Below are 21,222 nucleotides of genomic sequence, written 5' to 3' on the forward strand. Positions count from 1 at the left end.
TCTTAGTTATTTATATGATTATAAAATATATTGTATCTCTCCTTACCTGCCATGATAGACTAGTAATACCTGCTGAAACTGTTACTTGATGTAGCAATTTCCAGCAAGTTATTTTCCCCCTGTTGAGTCTCCAGCGACCAGGACCTGAGCAGGCAGTCAGTCACCATGGTCCAGGCCTCACTGACTAACTACAGTACAATTTGTAAGGAGCATCACAACACTTCATAAACTTCCTCATTTGGCCTTGGCACAACCATCAATCCCTTCAGCAACTCAAAAATCACCTCATCCCAAACTACCTTGTTGGGCAGAATTTTTCTTAAAAAACTAAATTAAATCTTTTTATTATTTTTTCAACTGCTCCATCTCACAGTTGTTACTTGCAACTTTTCTACCTGGTTGTCACAGTACACTGATCCTGTAGAAAGGTGAATAGTTAATAGTAAATAAGCAGGTTGGAGGTCATTTTTCCTTTGGGTGATAGTGTAAAATGGGCAATATCAATTCAGCCGCCTGTAATACATCGCTCCCAATTTTTATTTCCATTGAATCGATATTGCCCGTTTTACACTATCACCCAAATTCAAAATTACTCCCGAACTGTTTATTTACTACTATTTATTATTAACTATCAGTGTCCTGTGTAGCAGCTATTGTTTTAGCAGCTAACACTACGGTGCTGATTTTCGGATGGCGGAGCGGGTGCATTGGGGGCGGGAAGGATCCTAAAATTGTATAAATCCGGAGCGAGTTCGGAGCCCGGCTCCAACCCACTGACTTCCGGATTCCCCAGTGATGCACGCACCCCCCAAATGTGGGAGTCCCACCGGCAATTAAAGCCGGCGGGATGATGATTTACAAACCCTGACAGATAGTTAAGGTACATGAGAGACCTCATTGAGTGGACATTTAGGCAGAGGTGCAATTTTGAAGGATCCTCAGCGTGTTTCCCGTGCTGTGGGAAACACTCCCTGTTGGAGCAGACGTGTTTCAGCCAGCAGCCAGTGGGAGATGCAAAGGATTATTTGACAGGTGGGGGGAAAACCTCATTTTATTGCAGCAGGGCACTCTGTCACTTCAGACAAAGTTTTGGCTGCAAGACCTTTGTGTTTTCACTCAAAATTCTTACTTTCCACCCAAAACTCTGCTGTGCAAACACATTTACCTACTTTGCGGACCCCCTCAAACTCACACCGTCAGGATGGGGGAGCGCCATGGCTGCATTCATCACTTCATCAAAGGACGAGCAACATCACCAGCCTCGCCAGGCACGCCGTCCACCTCCGCCACGTGGAGCTCCACAACACAGTGCTGCGCCACAGGCACCTGCACAAGAGCAGAGAGGGCAACAACAGAGAGAGCGACGTCGCAGAAGGCACTACCCTCGCAACACTGTCTACAGACCGAGGTATAGCTTCCTGGACCTCTCTGAGAAGCAGCGCATACGGAGGCTCAGAATCAGTCGCCAGTTAGTCGCAGACATCTGCAGCCTCCTTCATGCCGAACTGTTCCCAGCTAGGCCGAGCAGCATCTCCTTATCTGTCGCTGTCAAAGTCATCACTGCCCTCAACTTCTTCACCTCTGGATCAATCCAGGGTTCAACCGGGGACATCGCCGGGGTCTCTCAGTCGTCTGCACGCAGTGCATAAGGCAGGTCACCGACGGCTTGTTTCGCAAGGCCTCGCACTACGTCAACTTCCCCATGGACGAGCTCAGCCAGAAGGCGAGGGCAGTGGGATTCCACACTTTGGCTGGCTTCCCATGGGTCCAGGGTGGAATCGATTGCACCCATATAGCAATACGAGCACCTCAACACAAGCCAGGACTGTTCATCTACAGTAAAGGCTATCACTCCATCAACACTCAGCTCATTTGTGACCACCGCAAGAGATTCCTTCACGTGTGCACCAGATACCCTGGCAGCTGCCACGATTCCTTCATCCTCTGGGAATCCAACATCCCGCCCTTCTTCCACGCAGCGAACACCCGCAAGGGCTGGCTCCTCGGGGACAAGGGATGCCCCCTGCACACGTGGCTCATGACACCTCTGAGGAACCCCACCACTGAGCAACAGCATCAATATAATGACAGCCACATCGCTACCAGGTCTACAATTGAGCATGCTACAGGGCTGCTCAAGATGCGCTTCAGGTGCCTTGACAGTTCTGGGGAAGTGTTTCAATACGCACCAGACAGAGTGGGACGCATTATAGTAATGTGTTGAGCCCTGCACAACATGGGACAACAGAAAGGGGTGCCGCTTGAGGAGGCCCCATCCACATCTGCCACCCACATTGAGGGGGAGGAGGAGGATGAGGAGGAGGAGAAGGAAGAGGAGGCAGAGGAGGAGGAGGAGGAGCAACCCATGGGCAGAACAGCGGCTCACCTGGTTGCTTGTCAGGCCAGGGAGTCACTGATAAGTGAACGGTTCTCCTAACATCAGATAGTATGAAGAGTCCAGTCCTCACCACCTGGACAGAGCAGCGACTACACCAGCGCCAACCCCCGCCCCCTGCACAAAACAGTCCTGCAACTACACATACACACACTGTAGAGTGACCCATTGGGTGGCATCAAGTGTGGGTGTTCATGGTGAACCTCATGAAAGGGCCTTATTACAGAAGCCAGTCAAGAATGGCCAAGACGTCGCAGTAGTGGTGGCAATAATAATATTTAATGTGCGTTTCACAAAAAGCAAATATAAATAAAAAACATGACCAACCAGTCAAACACCCTTGTGCATCCCCTTCGTGCTTACAAATCCTTCACCTTTCGCTTCTGACTACTTCTACGTGGTGCATCCCCTGTGGCTGCAGCAGAGGTAGTGGCAGGTTGCTCTTGTTCATGCCCTGACCGATTAGATGCTTTGGGCCTACGCCCTCTGGGTTTCGGTGCTCGTGAGGGCCCCTCCAAAGACTGCTCCACCTGCACCTGTGCAGGGGCAGACTCGGCCACCTGGAGAGGAGGCAGCATGTGGGTACTGGTTGAGAGGGGGGCAATGGGTGAGAGGTGGGGCACTTTGAGTGGCGTCCCCACTTCCATGTCCCCTTTCGCCTTCATCCTTCCCCTGGGCCAGTCCCACACCGCTCCTACCACCCTGCTGGACGACAGTTTGGAAGACATGTGTGAAGCCTTGTAAGGCCAGTGCTAGAGTATGTGCCTGCCTGTTTAAGATGGCAGAAAGTTGCTCACCCTGAGTCCGAAGGGCCGTTGTCAGGGCCTCAATGGACACATTTGTGAGCCATGCTTGAAGCTCGATATAGGCTAGTCTTCCCTCCATCGCAGACATTCCCGCACTTACCCGCGAAACTATCTCAGAAAGGCCCTCGTGTCCCTGTGACAGTATCTCAGAGATGCCCTCCCTTACCTGTGCCACCATTCCACTCATGCAGGAGTTGGACTCCTCCATCCTCTGCGCTATTGTGGAGAGTGCGCGTGGCACCTGTTCCAGCACCTTGCAAATGTGCTGCTGTCCCTCGATCATTCTCCTTTTAAAGGATGGCCCCCAGGGTTCAGCATCTGTGTCCAGCTGAGCAGAGCCTGGAGAAGAATGCCCCCACCAATGCGGACTCTCCACAGCTGCCCCTGCCACCAGTGTCTGCTCGTGCTCACATATGTGTGGTGACTCATCATGTGCAACCCCAACTAACTGAGGACGGGGACCCACCGAGGTGTGAGTATCTGTGCTGGTGGATGGCTCGCTCAGATGTGACGGTGCCCCCTTAGAGGCCGGCAAGTCCTCTGAGCCATCGCCCTCCGCTGTCACAGCGGTCGCTGAAGGCTCTGTAAGAGAACAGAAGCAATATTAAGCATGATGACAGATGTTGAGGTGCTGAAGATGGCAAGGCATGTTAACATTAATTAATATTGTGTGTGCTGAATGTTAAAGTTATGTCACCAGACGTTTGTTGGGTGCCAGTCTTGGCGTCCCCGACGGACAGGCACTCGAGGGTGCGGCTCAGTTCCAGCGTCTCCTGCTCCGTGTCTGTGAGCACGACTACCTGTTGCAGCCCCCCCTCCGGTCCTCACCCTCTCCCGTGCATTCTGGGCTCTCTTCTCCAATAAGAGGAGAAAGTAGAGAGGCGTGAGTGAGGGACGGTGATGTGGCCAACCGCTGAATGCATTGGTTTGGGTGAGGCTGACCGTGAAAGAGATGCATCAGTGGGTGTGTATGAGATAGAGCCATGACATTGTATGAGGATTGTGTTGAGTGGTAGTGGTGGGATGAGTACTGGGAGGTGAGGAAGTGGCAAGAAAGTGCAGGTAAGTTGAGGATGAGCTTTGAGTGGGTGTGAAGAGTGAAGTGATAGAGTAGTGTTGGCAGTGCAGAATGAGTTGGGGGGTGGGGGCAGTGATGTGGAAGACAGAATGTAGGAGAATGAGTAAGTGTACTCACTTTGGCTGACCTAGTTAGGCCTTTGAAACACTTCCTGCATTGGATCCAGGTGCGGGAGATGTTACTGCTGCTGGTGACCTCCTCTGCCACCTCGAGCCAGGCCTTCTTGGTGGCAGAGGCAGGCCACTTCCTCCTGTCCGCCGGGTAAAAGACATCCCTCCTCCTCCTCACCCCATCCAGTAGGAGTGAGGCATCACTGAATCTAGGAGCAGCCTTTCCCCCTGTGCTGCTCCATTGTGTTATTTGGGGGTTTGCTCCAGTAGCAGCCATTGGAGGACTGTCCCTTTAAATAGAGCTCCTCCAGCCGACAGCCTGTGATGCGGGTGCGCAGTCCGCCCACTGCGCAGGTTTCCAATGGCAAACCCAGAAACCATATTAAGTGGCTCCAATTTACCTGCGATCGCGTGGGGAACGGACGGATTTTACTGGCCGGGTTACCCAATCGCCCCCCGCTGCCACTCCGCCTCCCCGCTAATATCGGGGCCTGCATTGCAGTTATCACAGCACCAGCTACAGACAGAACAACAGGTATTGTAACCAAATGTTGCTCCATAACCAACCCTGGGTATGCCTTGTCACAATGAATTTTACCATAAACAGAACCAGACATAAGATTTTTAATGCATTTTACAATAAAATGTTACAAAGCAATCAACATTTTAAATATACATGGGAAATTATCTGCACACTGTAAAGTCATCATCACCATTCCTCATGACGGCCTTTCTCAAAAGTACCTAGATATTGTATCAGGATAAGATTAAGGCAATCTCAGCCCAATCAACCATGTGGAGTCCTCCTCACTAACATCTGGGGGCTGGTGCCTAAGTTGTAAAAGGTGTCCAATAGATTAATCAACCAACAGCTTGACATAGTTAAGGAATTATATCTATTAGGCAACATCCCAGACTGCTCCATTACCAACCCTGGGTATACCTTGTCACAATGGTAGGATGGGCCCACCAGAGGCAGGGGTGCAATGGTATACAGTCAGGTGGGTTTGGCCCTGGGAATCTTCAACATTGATCTGGGTTCTTTGAGATCTCATGACTTCAGGTCAAACAAGATCAAGGAAACCTCCTGCTGATCATTACTTACTACTCCCTCCCCACCCCCCCCCCCCCTCAGCTAATGAATCAATCCTCTTCTCTGTTGATCATCACTTGGAGGAAGCTCTGAGGGAAACACAATGTACTCCAGGTGGGGGACTTCAACATCAATCACCAAGAGTAGCTCGGTAGTATCGCCACTGACTGAGCTGGCCAAGTCCTGAAGGACATAGCTGCCGGACTGATACCAGCATCAGGTAGTGAGGGAACCAATACAAGGAAGTAATATACTTGATCTCGTCCTCACCAACCTATGGTCGCAGACATTTCTGTCGGCAATAGTATTGGTAGAAGTGACCACCACACAGTCCTTGTGAAGACAAAATCGGGTCTGCAGAATGCACTGCAGCAAGAAGATTACTTCAACAGCACTTCCCTTCCCTGCAACCTGAAAAGTACAAGAGTAACAAAGTCGTGGGAGCACCAGCACCTCTAAGTTTCCAATCAAGTCACACACCATCCTGATGTGGACATTTATCATATTTCCTTCATTGTCGCTGGGTCAATATCCTGAAATTCCCTATCTAACACCATTGTGGGAGCAACATAATCACAAGGACTACAGCAGTTCAAGGAGAAAGCGCACCACCACATTTTAAGGGCAATTAGGAATGGACAATAATTCTGGCCTTGTCAACACTGCCCATATACTGAGAACAATTTTTTAAAATTTGCATGGGGATAAGGGGAAAAATCACATCATCCTTCGGTCACCATGTCTAGTAGTTGCTGTTTGTGATTATTTTGGATGACTTAAGTCTAATCCATTGGTGTGTGGACTATAAACTCAGATTCTGAGGAAACCGATTGCATAGGTAGATAGTTTAGCTTTTCTTTTTTTTATTCATTCATGGGATGTGGGCATCGCTGGCAATGCCAGCATTTATTGCCCATCCCTAATTGCCCTTGAGAAGACAGTGGTGAGCCGCCTTCTTGAACTGCTGCAGTCCGTGTGGTGAAGATTCTCCCACAGTGCTGTTAGGTAGGGAGTTCCAGGATTTTGACCCAGTGACGATGAAGGAACGGCGATATATTTCCAAGTCGGGATGATGCGTAACTCGGTGGGGAACGTGCAGGTGGTGTTGTTCCCATGTGCCTGCTGCATTGTCCTTCTAGGTGGTAGAGGTTGCGGGTTTGGGAGGTGCTGTCGAAGAAGCCTTGGCGAGTTGCTGCAGTGCATCCTGTAGATGATACACACTGCAGCCACAGTGCACTGGTGGTGAAGGGAGTGAATGTTTAGGGTGATGGATGGGATGCCAATCAAGCAGGCTGCTTTGTCCTGGATGGTGTCGAGCTTCTTGAGTGTTGTTGGAGCTGCACTCATCCAGGCAAGTGGAGAGTATTCCATCACACTCCTGACTTGTGCCTTGTAGATGGTAGAAAGGCTTTGGGGAGTCAGGAGGTGAGTCACTCTCCACAGAATACCCAGCCTCTGACCTACTCTTGTAGCCACAATATTTATATGGCTGGTCCAGTTAAGTTTCTTGTCAATGGTGACCCCCAGGATGTTGATGGTGGGGGATTCAGCAATGGTAATGTCGTTGAATGTCAAGGGGAGGTGGTTGGACTCTCTCTTGTTGGAGATGGTCATTGCCTGGCACTTGTCTGGCGCAAATGTTACTTGCCATTTATCAGCATGCGGGCACGGATCATTTCACTATCTGAGTGGTTGCAAATGGAACTGAACACTGTGCAATCATCAGTGAACATCCCCATTTCTGACTTTATGATGGAGGCAAGACCATTGATGAAACAGCTGAAGATGGTTGGGCCTAGGACACTGCCCTGAGGAACTCCTGCAGCAATATCCTGGGACTGAGATGATTGGCCTCCAACAACCACTACCATCTTCCTTTGTGCTAAGTATGACTCCAGCCACTGGAGAGTTTTCCCCCTGATTCCCATGTCTTCAATTTTACTAGGGCTCCTTGGTGCCTTGATGTCAATGTGTAACTGTACTTGCTTTAAATCAATTTGTGCTTCATTATCATTTAAGTATTGATAGACTCAATGGGGTAAATTTTAACCCCCAAGAACGGGTGGGTTAAGCCAATGCACAGAAACTTTTTCCGGGTTTCCAATGCAACTGTTCACCCCTTCACAACCCCCCCCCCCCACCCCCGCCTGCTAAGTTCCCACCATCTTGTTAAAATTATGCCCAGTGTGTAACTACAGTGTTGTTATTTCTTTTTTCAGGTCACGAAGCATTGCAAATGTAAGTGTTACAGTGATATTCGAGCCAACAAAACTGTCCATTTTGAACAAAACTTGTGTGGTCAATGGAAAGAATCAAATTTGTGGCCAAATCAAAATATGTTTTCAAGCTACAGTAAAACCTGAAAAACCTGGATCATCAATCAGTAAGGATCATTGAATTTTACCAATTTTTTTTTTGCCTTTTTTATGTAAAGTGCCATATAGAGTGTGAAAATCAAATATATAATTTTACATTGCCAAGATTTACATTCGAGGATTTCATTTCCACATCGTTCACCTGAGGAAGGAGGTAGCCTCCGAAAGCTTGTGAATTTAAAATAAAATTGCTGGACTATAACTTGGTGTTGTAAAATTGTTTACAAAAGATTTACATTGACAGTCAAAAGCAGTATGGCCCTGAAATTCCACTGGGGTTGTTTCAATCTTCAGTCATAACTCCAGCCGAACTTCCACCATTTTTTGGAGAGGTTCCACCAATCTCCTGCCAGAGTTACGACAGGAGTATGGGACAACCCCAGCAGAATTTCAGGGCCTATACATTTATAGATTTTATTTTATTCTTATTTACAACTTATTTTTCAGCAAGAACTCACAACCTAGCTGGGTGAACAGTTAATGGCCCTGGTTGGTTCCTTTAGGAACCACTAAACCAAGCTCCAAAATAGTAATTAGACCCGGGAGTTAAAATGGCCCGGACCGTGTGCCAGTGCCAGCATGGGCACTTCCCACCCACCCAAGCCCCCTTACGCCGCACTCTCGCCCTAAGTTAAAATTGACCCTAAAGGTTTTATATGATTGTGCCTAACCCCAGTCAAAACTGGAGTGACTGGCTATCATGTGGGACCCTATACACAGTAAGGACTAAGTCAGATACAGTATCACAAGGATTCCAACATAAACTCTTAGGTGGTGGCGCAGAGATAAACCCACCCTATATAGTGAAGATCTTCATTTAAAGAGGAATACTTGACAAGTGACCTAGGTTCGCAAAAAGCAACCTAGTACTTTGGTATCTAATATTTTTGCTCCCTGACAATGTTCTAGACTCAGATCCCAGTTGAAATGGACACTCAAACGTGAATCATCATGGACATACTGAGTCTGTAAGCTTTTAACAATACTGTTGAACAGAATATTATGTTACCTGATGAGTGTCCTATCCAAGAACAGTTACTCATTCTTACTGCTCAATGCATGAAGAACAATTATGACTTTCTGTACCATTAAATTGTCTGTGCTGTTAGCCAAAGCAGCAAGAAGCAGTGCTTGCCAAGCCAAGTTTTACATTTCTTTTTAATTTCTTGATAACATAATAGTTATATTACGGTAACATAATCAATTCATTAGATGTCCATATGTGGTATCAATTCCTAATAAACTACACTTTTTTATTGTTCTTCCTAGCAGTTCCCTCATTTGATTACATAGTTTTAGTTTATAAAATAGATGAAAAATCTCAAAGATTTTGAAGACTGAAATATCTGATTGAAATAATCCTTTTTAAACTCTCCAGACATTAGGTACAGTGCAACATTGGATGCAGATCTCAAGTCATCTCGTGTTAGTTCACGAGGATTGTTTCAAGCAAACCATGACCGAGAAATACGAAAGGATATTATAGTTGATAACACGCTAAAATGCAATGAACTTGGCTTTTATGTCCAAGTAAGTATGAAGCTAAATTATTTGTTATAAATGGTGGAAAATTTTACACTCCGTTGATTACTATGACTGGCTTGGCAAGAGCTAAACATGGTTTCAAGTGCATAGTTGTATTGTAAAACAACTTTATAGCAAGCCTATATTTTTACTAACAATGACAATAGCTTTTGCATCAGGCATGTTTATTTCTATAATTTCATTGTATATTCCATATAATTCTAGATGTTGTGTTTCAATTATGGCTGTAATTCTCTCTTAACTAGGACACAGGAGATATTGTTAACCCAATTGGTCTACGTTTAGACTTTGGTCCACAAAATATTGAAGCTGGTCCTTCTCTTGATGCCTACACAGCAAGATCCAGGGAGTTTTTTGTAAGTTCAAGGAGATACCATAGATTGGTTTTATTAAATACTGAATTGTTTATGTATGTAATTTAATATTCCATTCAAACTGTTTACGCAGATTCCATTCTCCAAAGACTGTGGTGAAGATGAAGAATGCATAACAGATCTTGCAATTAAAGTACATTCAATTATACCAAGCAACAGGTGGGAAAACGTAACCATCTATATTTTAATTAATTGAACCTATTAGCCTACTTCAATTAATAGAGCATTTATTGAGAAACAAAGATCACAATTTTGGTTTGGTAGGGCCAACATGTTCTTTCCCACTGATTGTGTTAAGGGTCCCTTATGTTCCCAAATTCATCAGTGCTGAGCACTCTAAACTTTGCAAGGATGATTTTCCTTTGGATACTAGTCAGGCACAACGTATCCAAAGGGCATCGACCCTGTAACTTGAATCTTTTTGTATTTGGAGATTCACGTCATTTGCATGGCCCAGAAGCTCCAACGATGCAGGCCCATCTCCTGACAGACCTAGTACCTGGAAGCACAGTCATCCTTCATTGCTGCAGGCCCTGAACACTCTAAACTTTGCAGCCAGAAGGTCCCCAGCACTGATCCCTGAACTAATGGAAAATAAAGGATTTTACTTCTGGGATCTGTGTGACTTCTGCCTAACACACCCCGATCCTTCGATCAGCTCCTTCTGGGCATCCCTCAAAATGAGCACTGGCTGATGAACAAACAGGAAAATAAGCTGGGAATGTCCCCTCTTACCTCTTAAATTACTGCTGTTAGCCATGTACAGGCACAGGAATTCTCAGAAAACTTGGGCCCATGTAGAGGCGACAGAGACCCAGCGTCATGGGTCTCAGCCCTTATTTTTTGTGCTTTGCGGCAGTGAATAAGTGTTCCTGTGGTACTAAAAAGTGTGCCTTGTATGCTAATTTCTCACTCATTAACATCAAGTTAATTTTAACTCATTTTAATTAGTGCCGCATGAGGAATTTTTGAGACATTGAAGATTGTTAGAGGATGATTCCTCGCTATTCTCTGTTTTTAAATGTAGAAACAGTAATCTGTTAGCATGGCTGGCTCGTATCTTCCTGAAGTTGGCCAGTTTTTGTTTTCTTTAAAAAAAACAATGGGTCTATAGCAGTACTTCATAGGTTTTAATATAGTTGGTCATAACCCTCGATTGAAAAATATTAAATTGTTCATAAAATTAATTTTCTGGCAGAACCACAAAAACACCAGTCTCTTAAAAAAAATTCACAAAATAGCTTCCCTCCATCATAAGGTCAGAAATGGGGATGTTCGCTGATGATTGCACAGTGTTCAATTCCATTCGCAACCCCTCAAATAATGAAGCAGTCCAAGCCCGCTTGCAGCAAGACCTGGACAACATCCAGGCTTGGGCTCATAAGTGGCAAGTAACATTCGCGCCAGACAAATGCCAGGCAATGACCATCTCCAACAATTGTAAACAATTTTACAACACCAAGTTATAGTCCAGCAATTTTATTTTAAATTCACAAGCTTTCGGAGATTTTCTCCTTCCTCAGGCAAATGTTTCAAGAGCTCCTTGAAGCCTACGCATTTATACATATTGAACAATACATGGTGTTTACAGACTGCCCCTGCAACTGCCCGTTGCCAAGGCAATCACCGTGTTCAGACAGAGAGGTGTCACCTGCAGAACCCCCGAATACACATTCAACAAAAAAACAAACAGGGAAAAAAAACAGAGAAAAAAAAACACAGAGAGAGGCAGAAACATCCGGAAGGCAGAGAGAGCCAGCAAATGACCCATTATATTAAAAACAGATAACATTTGTTCGCTGGTGGGGTAACGTGTAGCGTGACATGAACCCAAGATCCCGGTTGAGGCCGTCCTCATGGGTGCGGAACTTGGCTATCAATTTCTGCTCGACGATTTTGCGTTGTCGTGTGTCTCGAAGGCCGCCTTGGAGTACGCTTACCCGAAGGTCGGTGGATGAATGTCCATGACTGCTGAAGTGTTCCCCGACTGGGAGGGAACCCTCCTGTTTGGCGATTGTTGCGCGGTGTCCGTTCATCCGTTGTCGCAGCGTCTGCATGGTCTCGCCAATGTACCATGCTCTGGGGCATCCTTTCCTGCAACGTATGAGGTAGACAACGTTGGCCGAGTCACAGGAGTATGAACCATGCACCTGGTGGGTGGTGTCATCTCGTGTGATGGTGGTATCTGTGTCGATGATCTGGCATGTCTTGCAGAGGTTACCGTGGCAGGGTTGTGTGGCGTCGTGGACGCTGTTCTCTTGAAAGCTAGGTAGTTTGCTGCGAACGATGGTCTGTTTGAGGTTGGGTGGCTGTTTAAAGGCGAGTAGTGGAGGTGTGGGGATGGCCATAGCGAGGTGTTTGTCCTCATTGATGACATGTTGAAGGCTGCGGAGAACATGGCGTAGTTTCTCCGCTCCGGGGAAGTACTGGACGACAAAGGGTACTCTGTTGGTTGCGTCCCGTGTTAGTCTCCTGAGGAGGTCTATGCGATTTTTTGCTGTGGCCCGTCGGAACTGTCGATCGATGAGTCGAGCGTCATATCCCGTTCTTACTAGGGCGTCTTTCAGCGTCTGTAGGTGTCCATCGCGTTCCTCCTCGTCTGAGCAGACCCTGTGTATTCGCAGGGCCTGTCCATAGGGGATGGCCTCTTTGACGTGGTTAGGGTGGAAGCTGGAAAAGTGGAGCATCGTGAGGTTGTCCGTGGGCTTGCGGTAGAGTGAGGTGCTGAGGTGCCCGTCTTTGATGGAGATTCGTGTGTCCAAGAAAGAAACTGATTCTGAGGAGTAGTCCATGGTGAGCTTGATGGTGGGATGGAACTTGTTGATGTTATCGTGTAGTCTCTTTAGTGATTCCTTGCCGTGGGTCCATAGAAAGAAAATGTCGTCGATGTATCTGGTGTATAGTGTTGGTTGGAGGTCTTGTGCAGTGAAGAAGTCCTGCTCGAACTTGTGCATGAAAATGTTGGCATATTGGGGTGCGAATTTGGTCCCCATGGCTGTTCCGTGTGTTTGGGTAAAGAACTGGTTATCGAAGGTGAAGACATTGTGATCCAGGATGAAGCGGATGAGTTGTAGGATGGCTTCCGGAGATTGGCTGTTGTTGGTGTTGAGTATTGATGCTGTCGCAGCGATGCCGTCATCGTGGGGGATACTGGTGTATAGTGCCGAGACGTCCATCGTGGTGAGAAGTGTTCCTGGTTCAACTGGTCCGTGGGTACTGAGTTTTTGTAGGAAGTCTGTAGTGTCACGACAGAAGCTGGGGGTTCCCTGTACGATGGGTTTCAGGATGCCCTCGATGTATCCAGAGAGGTTCTCACACAGGGTTCCGTTGCCTGATACGATGGGACGTCCGGGTGTGTTGGCTTTGTGTATCTTTGGGAGGCAGTAGAAGTCTCCCACGCGGGGATTACGTGGGATGAGAATGCGTAGGATGCTTTGAAGGTCTGGATCGAAGGTCTTGATCAGTTTGTTGAGCTGGTGGGTGTGTTCTTTGGTCGGATCTGCGGGTAACCGTCTGTAGTGTTCCTGGTTGTCCAGTTGTCGGTATGCTTCTTTGCAATAGTCTGTTCTGTTCTGTATGACTATGGCTCCTCCTTTGTCCGCTGGTTTGATGACGATGTTGCGGTTGGTCTTGAGAGCGTTGATGGCGTTGCGTTGTGCTCGGGTGACATTCTGGACTGTCTTCTGAGTGCGGCTGATGAATCTGGCATTGACGCATTTCCTGACAGCTTGAGCATACATGTCCAGCTGAGGGCAGCGACCCTCCGGAGGAGTCCAGTTTGACTCTTTCCTCTTCGGTTGCTGTACCGCGGATCCCTCTGTCTGCTGTTCCGGATCGTCGATTGTCTCATTGGGTTCGCTGCTGAAATCTTGGGGTTTGTGGTAGAATTCCCGGAGCCTCATTCTCCTGATGAATTCCTCTGTGTCCGCCGCGAGACTAGTGGGGTCCATTTTGGTAGTGGGGCAGAAATTGAGCCCTCGGCTGAGAACTTCGATTTCGTCTGGTTGAAGGGTGTGGTCGGATAAATTGACAATAGACTTCCCTGTGGTTGCAACCGTGGTACCAGGGGAAGCTTGGTCGTTGCTGGTGGTGATGCCGAGTTTCTCAAGCTTCCTGCTCTTGGTTTTCATGTAGGCAGCGTAGTTCCGTTGCCTCGTCTGTTTGGCGGTATAACGTAGCTGGTCTGCTGTGTCCTGAGTACAGGTTGAGAGTATGGACTCTATCTTGGTTTCGAGGTTGTGGCGTCTGCTGTAGAGTTGGTGTATGAGATGGTTGCGGAGTGTGCGAGAGGTACGGCGGCAGAGTCTCTCAGCGTAATCCGAGTTGTATGTGGACTTGAGTGGGTTCGTGATCTGGAGTCCTTTCGGGATCTTGTCTGCTTTCTTGCAGCTCTGTAAAAACTTGATGTCTGTGTCTAAATGCGCGATCTTCTTGGATATCCTTTCCACTGTGAGCCGGCAGTTTGTGGTGTCGATGGTAGTCATGATGTGGAGATGCCGGTGATGGACTGGGGTTGACAATTGTAAACAATTTTACAACACCAAGTTATAGTCCAGCAATTTTATTTTAAATTCACAAGCTTTCGGAGATTTTCTCCTTCCTCAGGCAAATGTTTCAAGAGCTCCTTGAAGCCTACGCATTTATACATATTGAACAATACATGGTGTTTACAGACTGCCCCTGCAACTGCCCGTTGCCAAGGCAATCACCGTGTTCAGACAGAGAGGTGTCACCTGCAGAACCCCCGAATACACATTCAACAAAAAAACAAACAGGGAAAAAAAACAGAGAAAAAAAAACAGAGAGAGGCAGAAACATCCGGAAGGCAGAGAGAGCCAGCAAATGACCCATTATATTAAAAACAGATAACATTTGTTCGCTGGTGGGGTAACGTGTAGCGTGACATGAACCCAAGATCCCGGTTGAGGCCGTCCTCATGGGTGCGGAACTTGGCTATCAATTTCTGCTCGACGATTTTCCGTTGTCGTGTGTCTCGAAGGCCGCCTTGGAGTACGCTTACCCGAAGGTCGGTGGATGAATGTCCATGACTGCTGAAGTTCCCCGACTGGGAGGGAACCCTCCTGTTTGGCGATTGTTGCGCGGTGTCCGTTCATCCGTTGTCGCAGCGTCTGCATGGTCTCGCCAATGTACCATGCTCTGGGGCATCCTTTCCTGCAACGTATGAGGTAGACAACGTTGGCCGAGTCACAGGAGTATGAACCATGCACCTGGTGGGTGGTGTCATCTCGTGTGATGGTGGTATCTGTGTCGATGATCTGGCATGTCTTGCAGAGGTTACCGTGGCAGGGTTGTGTGGCGTCGTGGACGCTGTTCTCTTGAAAGCTAGGTAGTTTGCTGCGAACGATGGTCTGTTTGAGGTTGGGTGGCTGTTTAAAGGCGAGTAGTGGAGGTGTGGGGATGGCCATAGCGAGGTGTTTGTCCTCATTGATGACATGTTGAAGGCTGCGGAGAACATGGCGTAGTTTCTCCGCTCCGGGGAAGTACTGGACGACAAAGGGTACTCTGTTGGTTGCGTCCCGTGTTAGTCTCCTGAGGAGGTCTATGCGATTTTTTGCTGTGGCCCGTCGGAACTGTCGATCGATGAGTCGAGCGTCATATCCCGTTCTTACTAGGGCGTCTTTCAGCGTCTGTAGGTGTCCATCGCGTTCCTCCTCGTCTGAGCAGACCCTGTGTATTCGCAGGGCCTGTCCATAGGGGATGGCCTCTTTGACGTGGTTAGGGTGGAAGCTGGAAAAGTGGAGCATCGTGAGGTTGTCCGTGGGCTTGCGGTAGAGTGAGGTGCTGAGGTGCCCGTCCTCTCTGTCTGAACACGGTGATTGCCTTGGCAACGGGCAGTTGCAGGGGCAGTCTGTAAACACCATGTATTGTTCAATATGTATAAATGCGTAGGCTTCAAGGAGCTCTTGAAACATTTGCCTGAGGAAGGAGAAAATCTCCGAAAGCTTGTGAATTTAAAATAAAATTGCTGGACTATAACTTGGTGTTGTAAAATTGTTTACAATTGTCAACCCCAGTCCATCACCGGCATCTCCACATCATGACTACCATCGACACCACAAACTGCCGGCTCACAGTGGAAAGGATATCCAAGAAGATCGCGCATTTAGACACAGACATCAAGTTTTTACAGAGCTGCAAGAAAGCAGACAAGATCCCGAAAGGACTCCAGATCACGAACCCACTCAAGTCCACATACAACTCGGATTACGCTGAGAGACTCTGCCGCCGTACCTCTCGCACACTCCGCAACCATCTCATACACCAACTCTACAGCAGACGCCACAACCTCGAAACCAAGATAGAGTCCATACTCTCAACCTGTACTCAGGACACAGCAGACCAGCTACGTTATACCGCCAAACAGACGAGGCAACGGAACTACGCTGCCTACATGAAAACCAAGAGCAGGAAGCTTGAGAAACTCGGCATCACCACCAGCAACGACCAAGCTTCCCCTGGTACCACGGTTGCAACCACAGGGAAGTCTATTGTCAATTTATCCGACCACACCCTTCAACCAGACGAAATCGAAGTTCTCAGCCGAGGGCTCAATTTCTGCCCCACTACCAAAATGGACCCCACTAGTCTCGCGGCGGACACAGAGGAATTCATCAGGAGAATGAAGCTCCGGGAATTCTACCACAAACCCCAAGATTTCAGCAGCGAACCCAATGAGACAATCGACGATCCGGAACAGCAGACAGAGGGATCCGCGGTACAGCAACCGAAGAGGAAAGAGTCAAACTGGACTCCTCCGGAGGGTCGCTGCCCTCAGCTGGACATGTATGCTCAAGCTGTCAGGAAATGCGTCAATGCCAGATTCATCAGCCGCACTCAGAAGACAGTCCAGAATGTCACCCGAGCACAACGCAACGCCATCAACGCTCTCAAGACCAACCGCAACATCGTCATCAAACCAGCGGACAAAGGAGGAGCCATAGTCATACAGAACAGAACAGACTATTGCAAAGAAGCATACCGACAACTGGACAACCAGGAACACTACAGACGGTTACCCGCAGATCCGACCAAAGAACACACCCACCAGCTCAACAAACTGATCAAGACCTTCGATCCAGACCTTCAAAGCATCCTACGCATTCTCATCCCACGTAATCCCCGCGTGGGAGACTTCTACTGCCTCCCAAAGATACACAAAGCCAACACACCCGGACGTCCCATCGTATCAGGCAACGGAACCCTGTGTGAGAACCTCTCTGGATACATCGAGGGCATCCTGAAACCCATCGTACAGGGAACCCCCAGCTTCTGTCGTGACACTACAGACTTCCTACAAAAACTCAGTACCCACGGACCAGTTGAACCAGGAACACTTCTCACCACGATGGACGTCTCGGCACTATACACCAGTATCCCCCACGATGACGGCATCGCTGCGACAGCATCAATACTCAACACCAACAACAGCCAATCTCCGGAAGCCATCCTACAACTCATCCGCTTCATCCTGGATCACAATGTCTTCACCTTCGATAACCAGTTCTTTACCCAAACACACGGAACAGCCATGGGGACCAAATTCGCACCCCAATATGCCAACATTTTCATGCACAAGTTCGAGCAGGACTTCTTCACTGCACAAGACCTCCAACCAACACTATACACCAGATACATCGACGACATTTTCTTTCTATGGACCCACGGCAAGGAATCACTAAAGAGACTACACGATAACATCAACAAGTTCCATCCCACCATCAAGCTCACCATGGACTACTCCTCAGAATCAGTTTCTTTCTTGGACACACGAATCTCCATCAAAGACGGGCACCTCAGCACCTCACTCTACCGCAAGCCCACGGACAACCTCACGATGCTCCACTTTTCCAGCTTCCACCCTAACCACGTCAAAGAGGCCATCCCCTATGGACAGGCCCTGCGAATACACAGGGTCTGCTCAGACGAGGAGGAACGCGATGGACACCTACAGACGCTGAAAGACGCCCTAGTAAGAACGGGATATGACGCTCGACTCATCGATCGACAGTTCCGACGGGCCACAGCAAAAAATCGCATAGACCTCCTCAGGAGACTAACACGGGACGCAACCAACAGAGTACCCTTTGTCGTCCAGTACTTCCCCGGAGCGGAGAAACTACGCCATGTTCTCCGCAGCCTTCAACATGTCATCAATGAGGACAAACACCTCGCTATGGCCATCCCCACACCTCCACTACTCGCCTTTAAACAGCCACCCAACCTCAAACAGACCATCGTTCGCAGCAAACTACCTAGCTTTCAAGAGAACAGCGTCCACGACGCCACACAACCCTGCCACGGTAACCTCTGCAAGACATGCCAGATCATCGACACAGATACCACCATCACACGAGATGACACCACCCACCAGGTGCATGGTTCATACTCCTGTGACTCGGCCAACGTTGTCTACCTCATACGTTGCAGGAAAGGATGCCCCAGAGCATGGTACATTGGCGAGACCATGCAGACGCTGCGACAACGGATGAACGGACACCGCGCAACAATCGCCAAACAGGAGGGTTCCCTCCCAGTCGGGGAACACTTCAGCAGTCATGGACATTCATCCACCGACCTTCGGGTAAGCGTACTCCAAGGCGGCCTTCGAGACACACGACAACGCAAAATCGTCGAGCAGAAATTGATAGCCAAGTTCCGCACCCATGAGGACGGCCTCAACCGGGATCTTGGGTTCATGTCACGCTACACGTTACCCCACCAGCGAACAAATGTTATCTGTTTTTAATATAATGGGTCATTTGCTGGCTCTCTCTGCCTTCCGGATGTTTCTGCCTCTCTCTGTGTTTTTTTTTCTCTGTTTTTTTTCCCTGTTTGTTTTTTTGTTGAATGTGTATTCGGGGGTTCTGCAGGTGACACCTCTCTGTCTGAACACGGTGATTGCCTTGGCAACGGGCAGTTGCAGGGGCAGTCTGTAAACACCATGTATTGTTCAATATGTATAAATGCGTAGGCTTCAAGGAGCTCTTGAAACATTTGCCTGAGGAAGGAGAAAATCTCCGAAAGCTTGTGAATTTAAAATAAAATTGCTGGACTATAACTTGGTGTTGTAAAATTGTTTACAATTGTCAACCCCAGTCCATCACCGGCATCTCCACATCATCTCCAACAAGAGAGAGTCTAACCACCTCCCCTTGACATTCAACGGCATTACCATCGCCGAATTCCCCACCATCAACATCCTGGGGGTCACCATTGACCAGAAACTTAACTGGACCAGCCATATAAATACTGTGGCTATGAGAGCAGGTCAGAGGCTGGGTATTCTGTGGCGAGTGACTCATCTCCTGACTCCCCAAAGCCTTTCCACCATCTATAAGGCACAAGTCAGGAGTGTGATGGAATACTCTCCACTTGCCTGGATGAGTGCAGCTCCAACAACACTCAAGAAGCTCGACACCATCCAAGATAAAGCAGCCCGCTTGATTGTCACCCCATCCACCACCCTAAACATTCACTCCCTTCACCACCGGCGCACAGTGGCTGCAGTGTGTACCATCCACAGGATGCACTGCAGCAACTTGCCAAGGCTTCTTCGACAGCACCTCCCAAACCCGCGACCTCTACCACCTAGAAGGACAAGAGCAGCAGGCACATGGGAACAACACCACCTGCACGTTCCCCTCCAAGTCACACACCATCCCGACTTGGAAATATATCGCCGTTCCTTTATCGTCGCTGGGTCAAAATCCTGGAACTCCCTTCCTAACAGCACTGTGGGAGAACCGTCACCACACGGACTGCAGCGGTTCAAGAAGGCGGCTCACCACCACCTTCTCAAGGGCAATTAGGGATGGGCAATAAATGCTGGCCTCGCCAGCGACGCCCACATCCCATGAACGAATAAAAAAAAATGTAGGTTTAGAGATCTGGATATGGAATTGTACCTCAAAAATCCATTCAATAAAAAAATTATCCCACATTTGGAACCAAAAATGTAAAATCTAATTGCTTACAAACTGATTCAGTAGAGTAACTTTATGGATATGATATTGGACTAGCAATACAGAGGTTGTGAGTTTAAATCCCACCATGGCAAGTTATGAAATTATATTCAATAAATCTGGTAGTTTGTGGGCCAGTGCCAGATAGAATTACCTTGAAGACTATTGGATTGTGGTAGAAACCTACTGATTCACTAATGTCCTTCAGGGAAGGGACTTGCCACCCCTATCTAATCTGGCCTACATGTGAGTCCTGTCCCAAACTATGCGACTTTTTAATGTGCTCAAGGTAATTAGGGATGAGCAATAAATACTGCCTTGCTCATGTAACCCACTTCTCCAAAACAAATTTAAAAAACAAACAGCACAGTAGAAAGCTGTGACAAACCAATTTTCTTCTTGTTGCTGGCTGAAACTATTTTAGCGATATTACTGACTGGGATTAAAGTTCTGACAAATTACTTAATGTTGTAGGGAATTCCTTATTTTGTGTAATTCTTGGACACTGGATGAATAGTCAAGCAAAGGAAGTCCCCCTCACTCACAATAGTTTTGTTAAATAAAAGTAATTATTTAATGATGTTACCATTCATACGAGCATTCATGAAGCAAATTCAAACGATATATATGACTTTCCTCTAAAAAATCCTGTTCTACACTTAATAATTCGCAATGTTATTATGCAATGACTTAACAATTCATTCCCACATCAGGCAAATCATTAATATATATACAACCTTTAAACCAAGGCTTTTGGGCCTGAAGATTGATCAGCTCTTCAGTCCACGATGTCCTCTTTTTGCGTCCCTTGTGACTGCCGAGTGGTGTGAAGAAGAGACTGTTCTTCTCTCAAAGTCTTCCTTTATATTTCTTTTTACTAATAGAACGTAGGATCACGGAGGGTCATTCTTTTTGTCCAATCGCTCCCTCTTGATATGCCTCAATCCTTAACATACCTCAATGATTGACAGTTTAGGCTTTGAGACCCTTTGCTGTAGAAAAGACCATGTGCTCGAACAATGGGTTGTAAAAGGTCCCTTTATTGTCTTTGTTTATGGCCTTTCATGTAGAGATAGCCCCTTATATTTCTACGCACAGACATTCTTAATGGTCCTTATGTCTCCAATTTTGATTGCTTCAATGGCTCCAAATTCAATCCTTATACCATATGCTGGATGCAATACTATTTGATGTTTTACAAATCCCAGTTCTTTTGAACAGATTACCAGATTGGAATGAGAGGCCTGTGCTTTTTTTCGCAGCAATCATTGCTTTCCTGATCCAAAGCCTTTGATGTATGTCCTTGTTGCCTTTCCTTACATAACCCCCAGCTGTGTTGAAAAGCTTGTGCTTCCAACAGCCTATGTGTTTTGAAAGCCTGACTGCTTATTATTATCCATCTAGCTTATTTATTTAATAATCTAGATATTTATTCGCAGCACAATGTCTCCGATCCCGAAACT

General features: G+C 47.4%; 1 protein-coding gene across 2 annotated transcripts in view; it reads left to right on the forward strand.

The window, feature by feature from the left end:
- The window catches only part of LOC137322691 (integrin alpha-2-like), a 191,588-nt gene that overhangs the window by 129,844 nt on the left and 40,522 nt on the right, over positions 1-21,222 (forward strand). For both annotated transcript variants that reach the window (XM_067985645.1, XM_067985638.1), the window contains exons 16-19: positions 7,702-7,865; positions 9,236-9,387; positions 9,648-9,758; positions 9,850-9,935. In XM_067985645.1, coding sequence (XP_067841746.1) covers positions 7,702-7,865; positions 9,236-9,387; positions 9,648-9,758; positions 9,850-9,935 — 513 coding nt within the window. The remainder of the gene's footprint in view (positions 1-7,701; positions 7,866-9,235; positions 9,388-9,647; positions 9,759-9,849; positions 9,936-21,222) is intronic.

Source organism: Heptranchias perlo, chromosome 1 (genome assembly GCF_035084215.1).
Source record: "Heptranchias perlo isolate sHepPer1 chromosome 1, sHepPer1.hap1, whole genome shotgun sequence".
Classification (NCBI taxonomy): Eukaryota; Metazoa; Chordata; class Chondrichthyes; order Hexanchiformes; family Hexanchidae; genus Heptranchias; species Heptranchias perlo.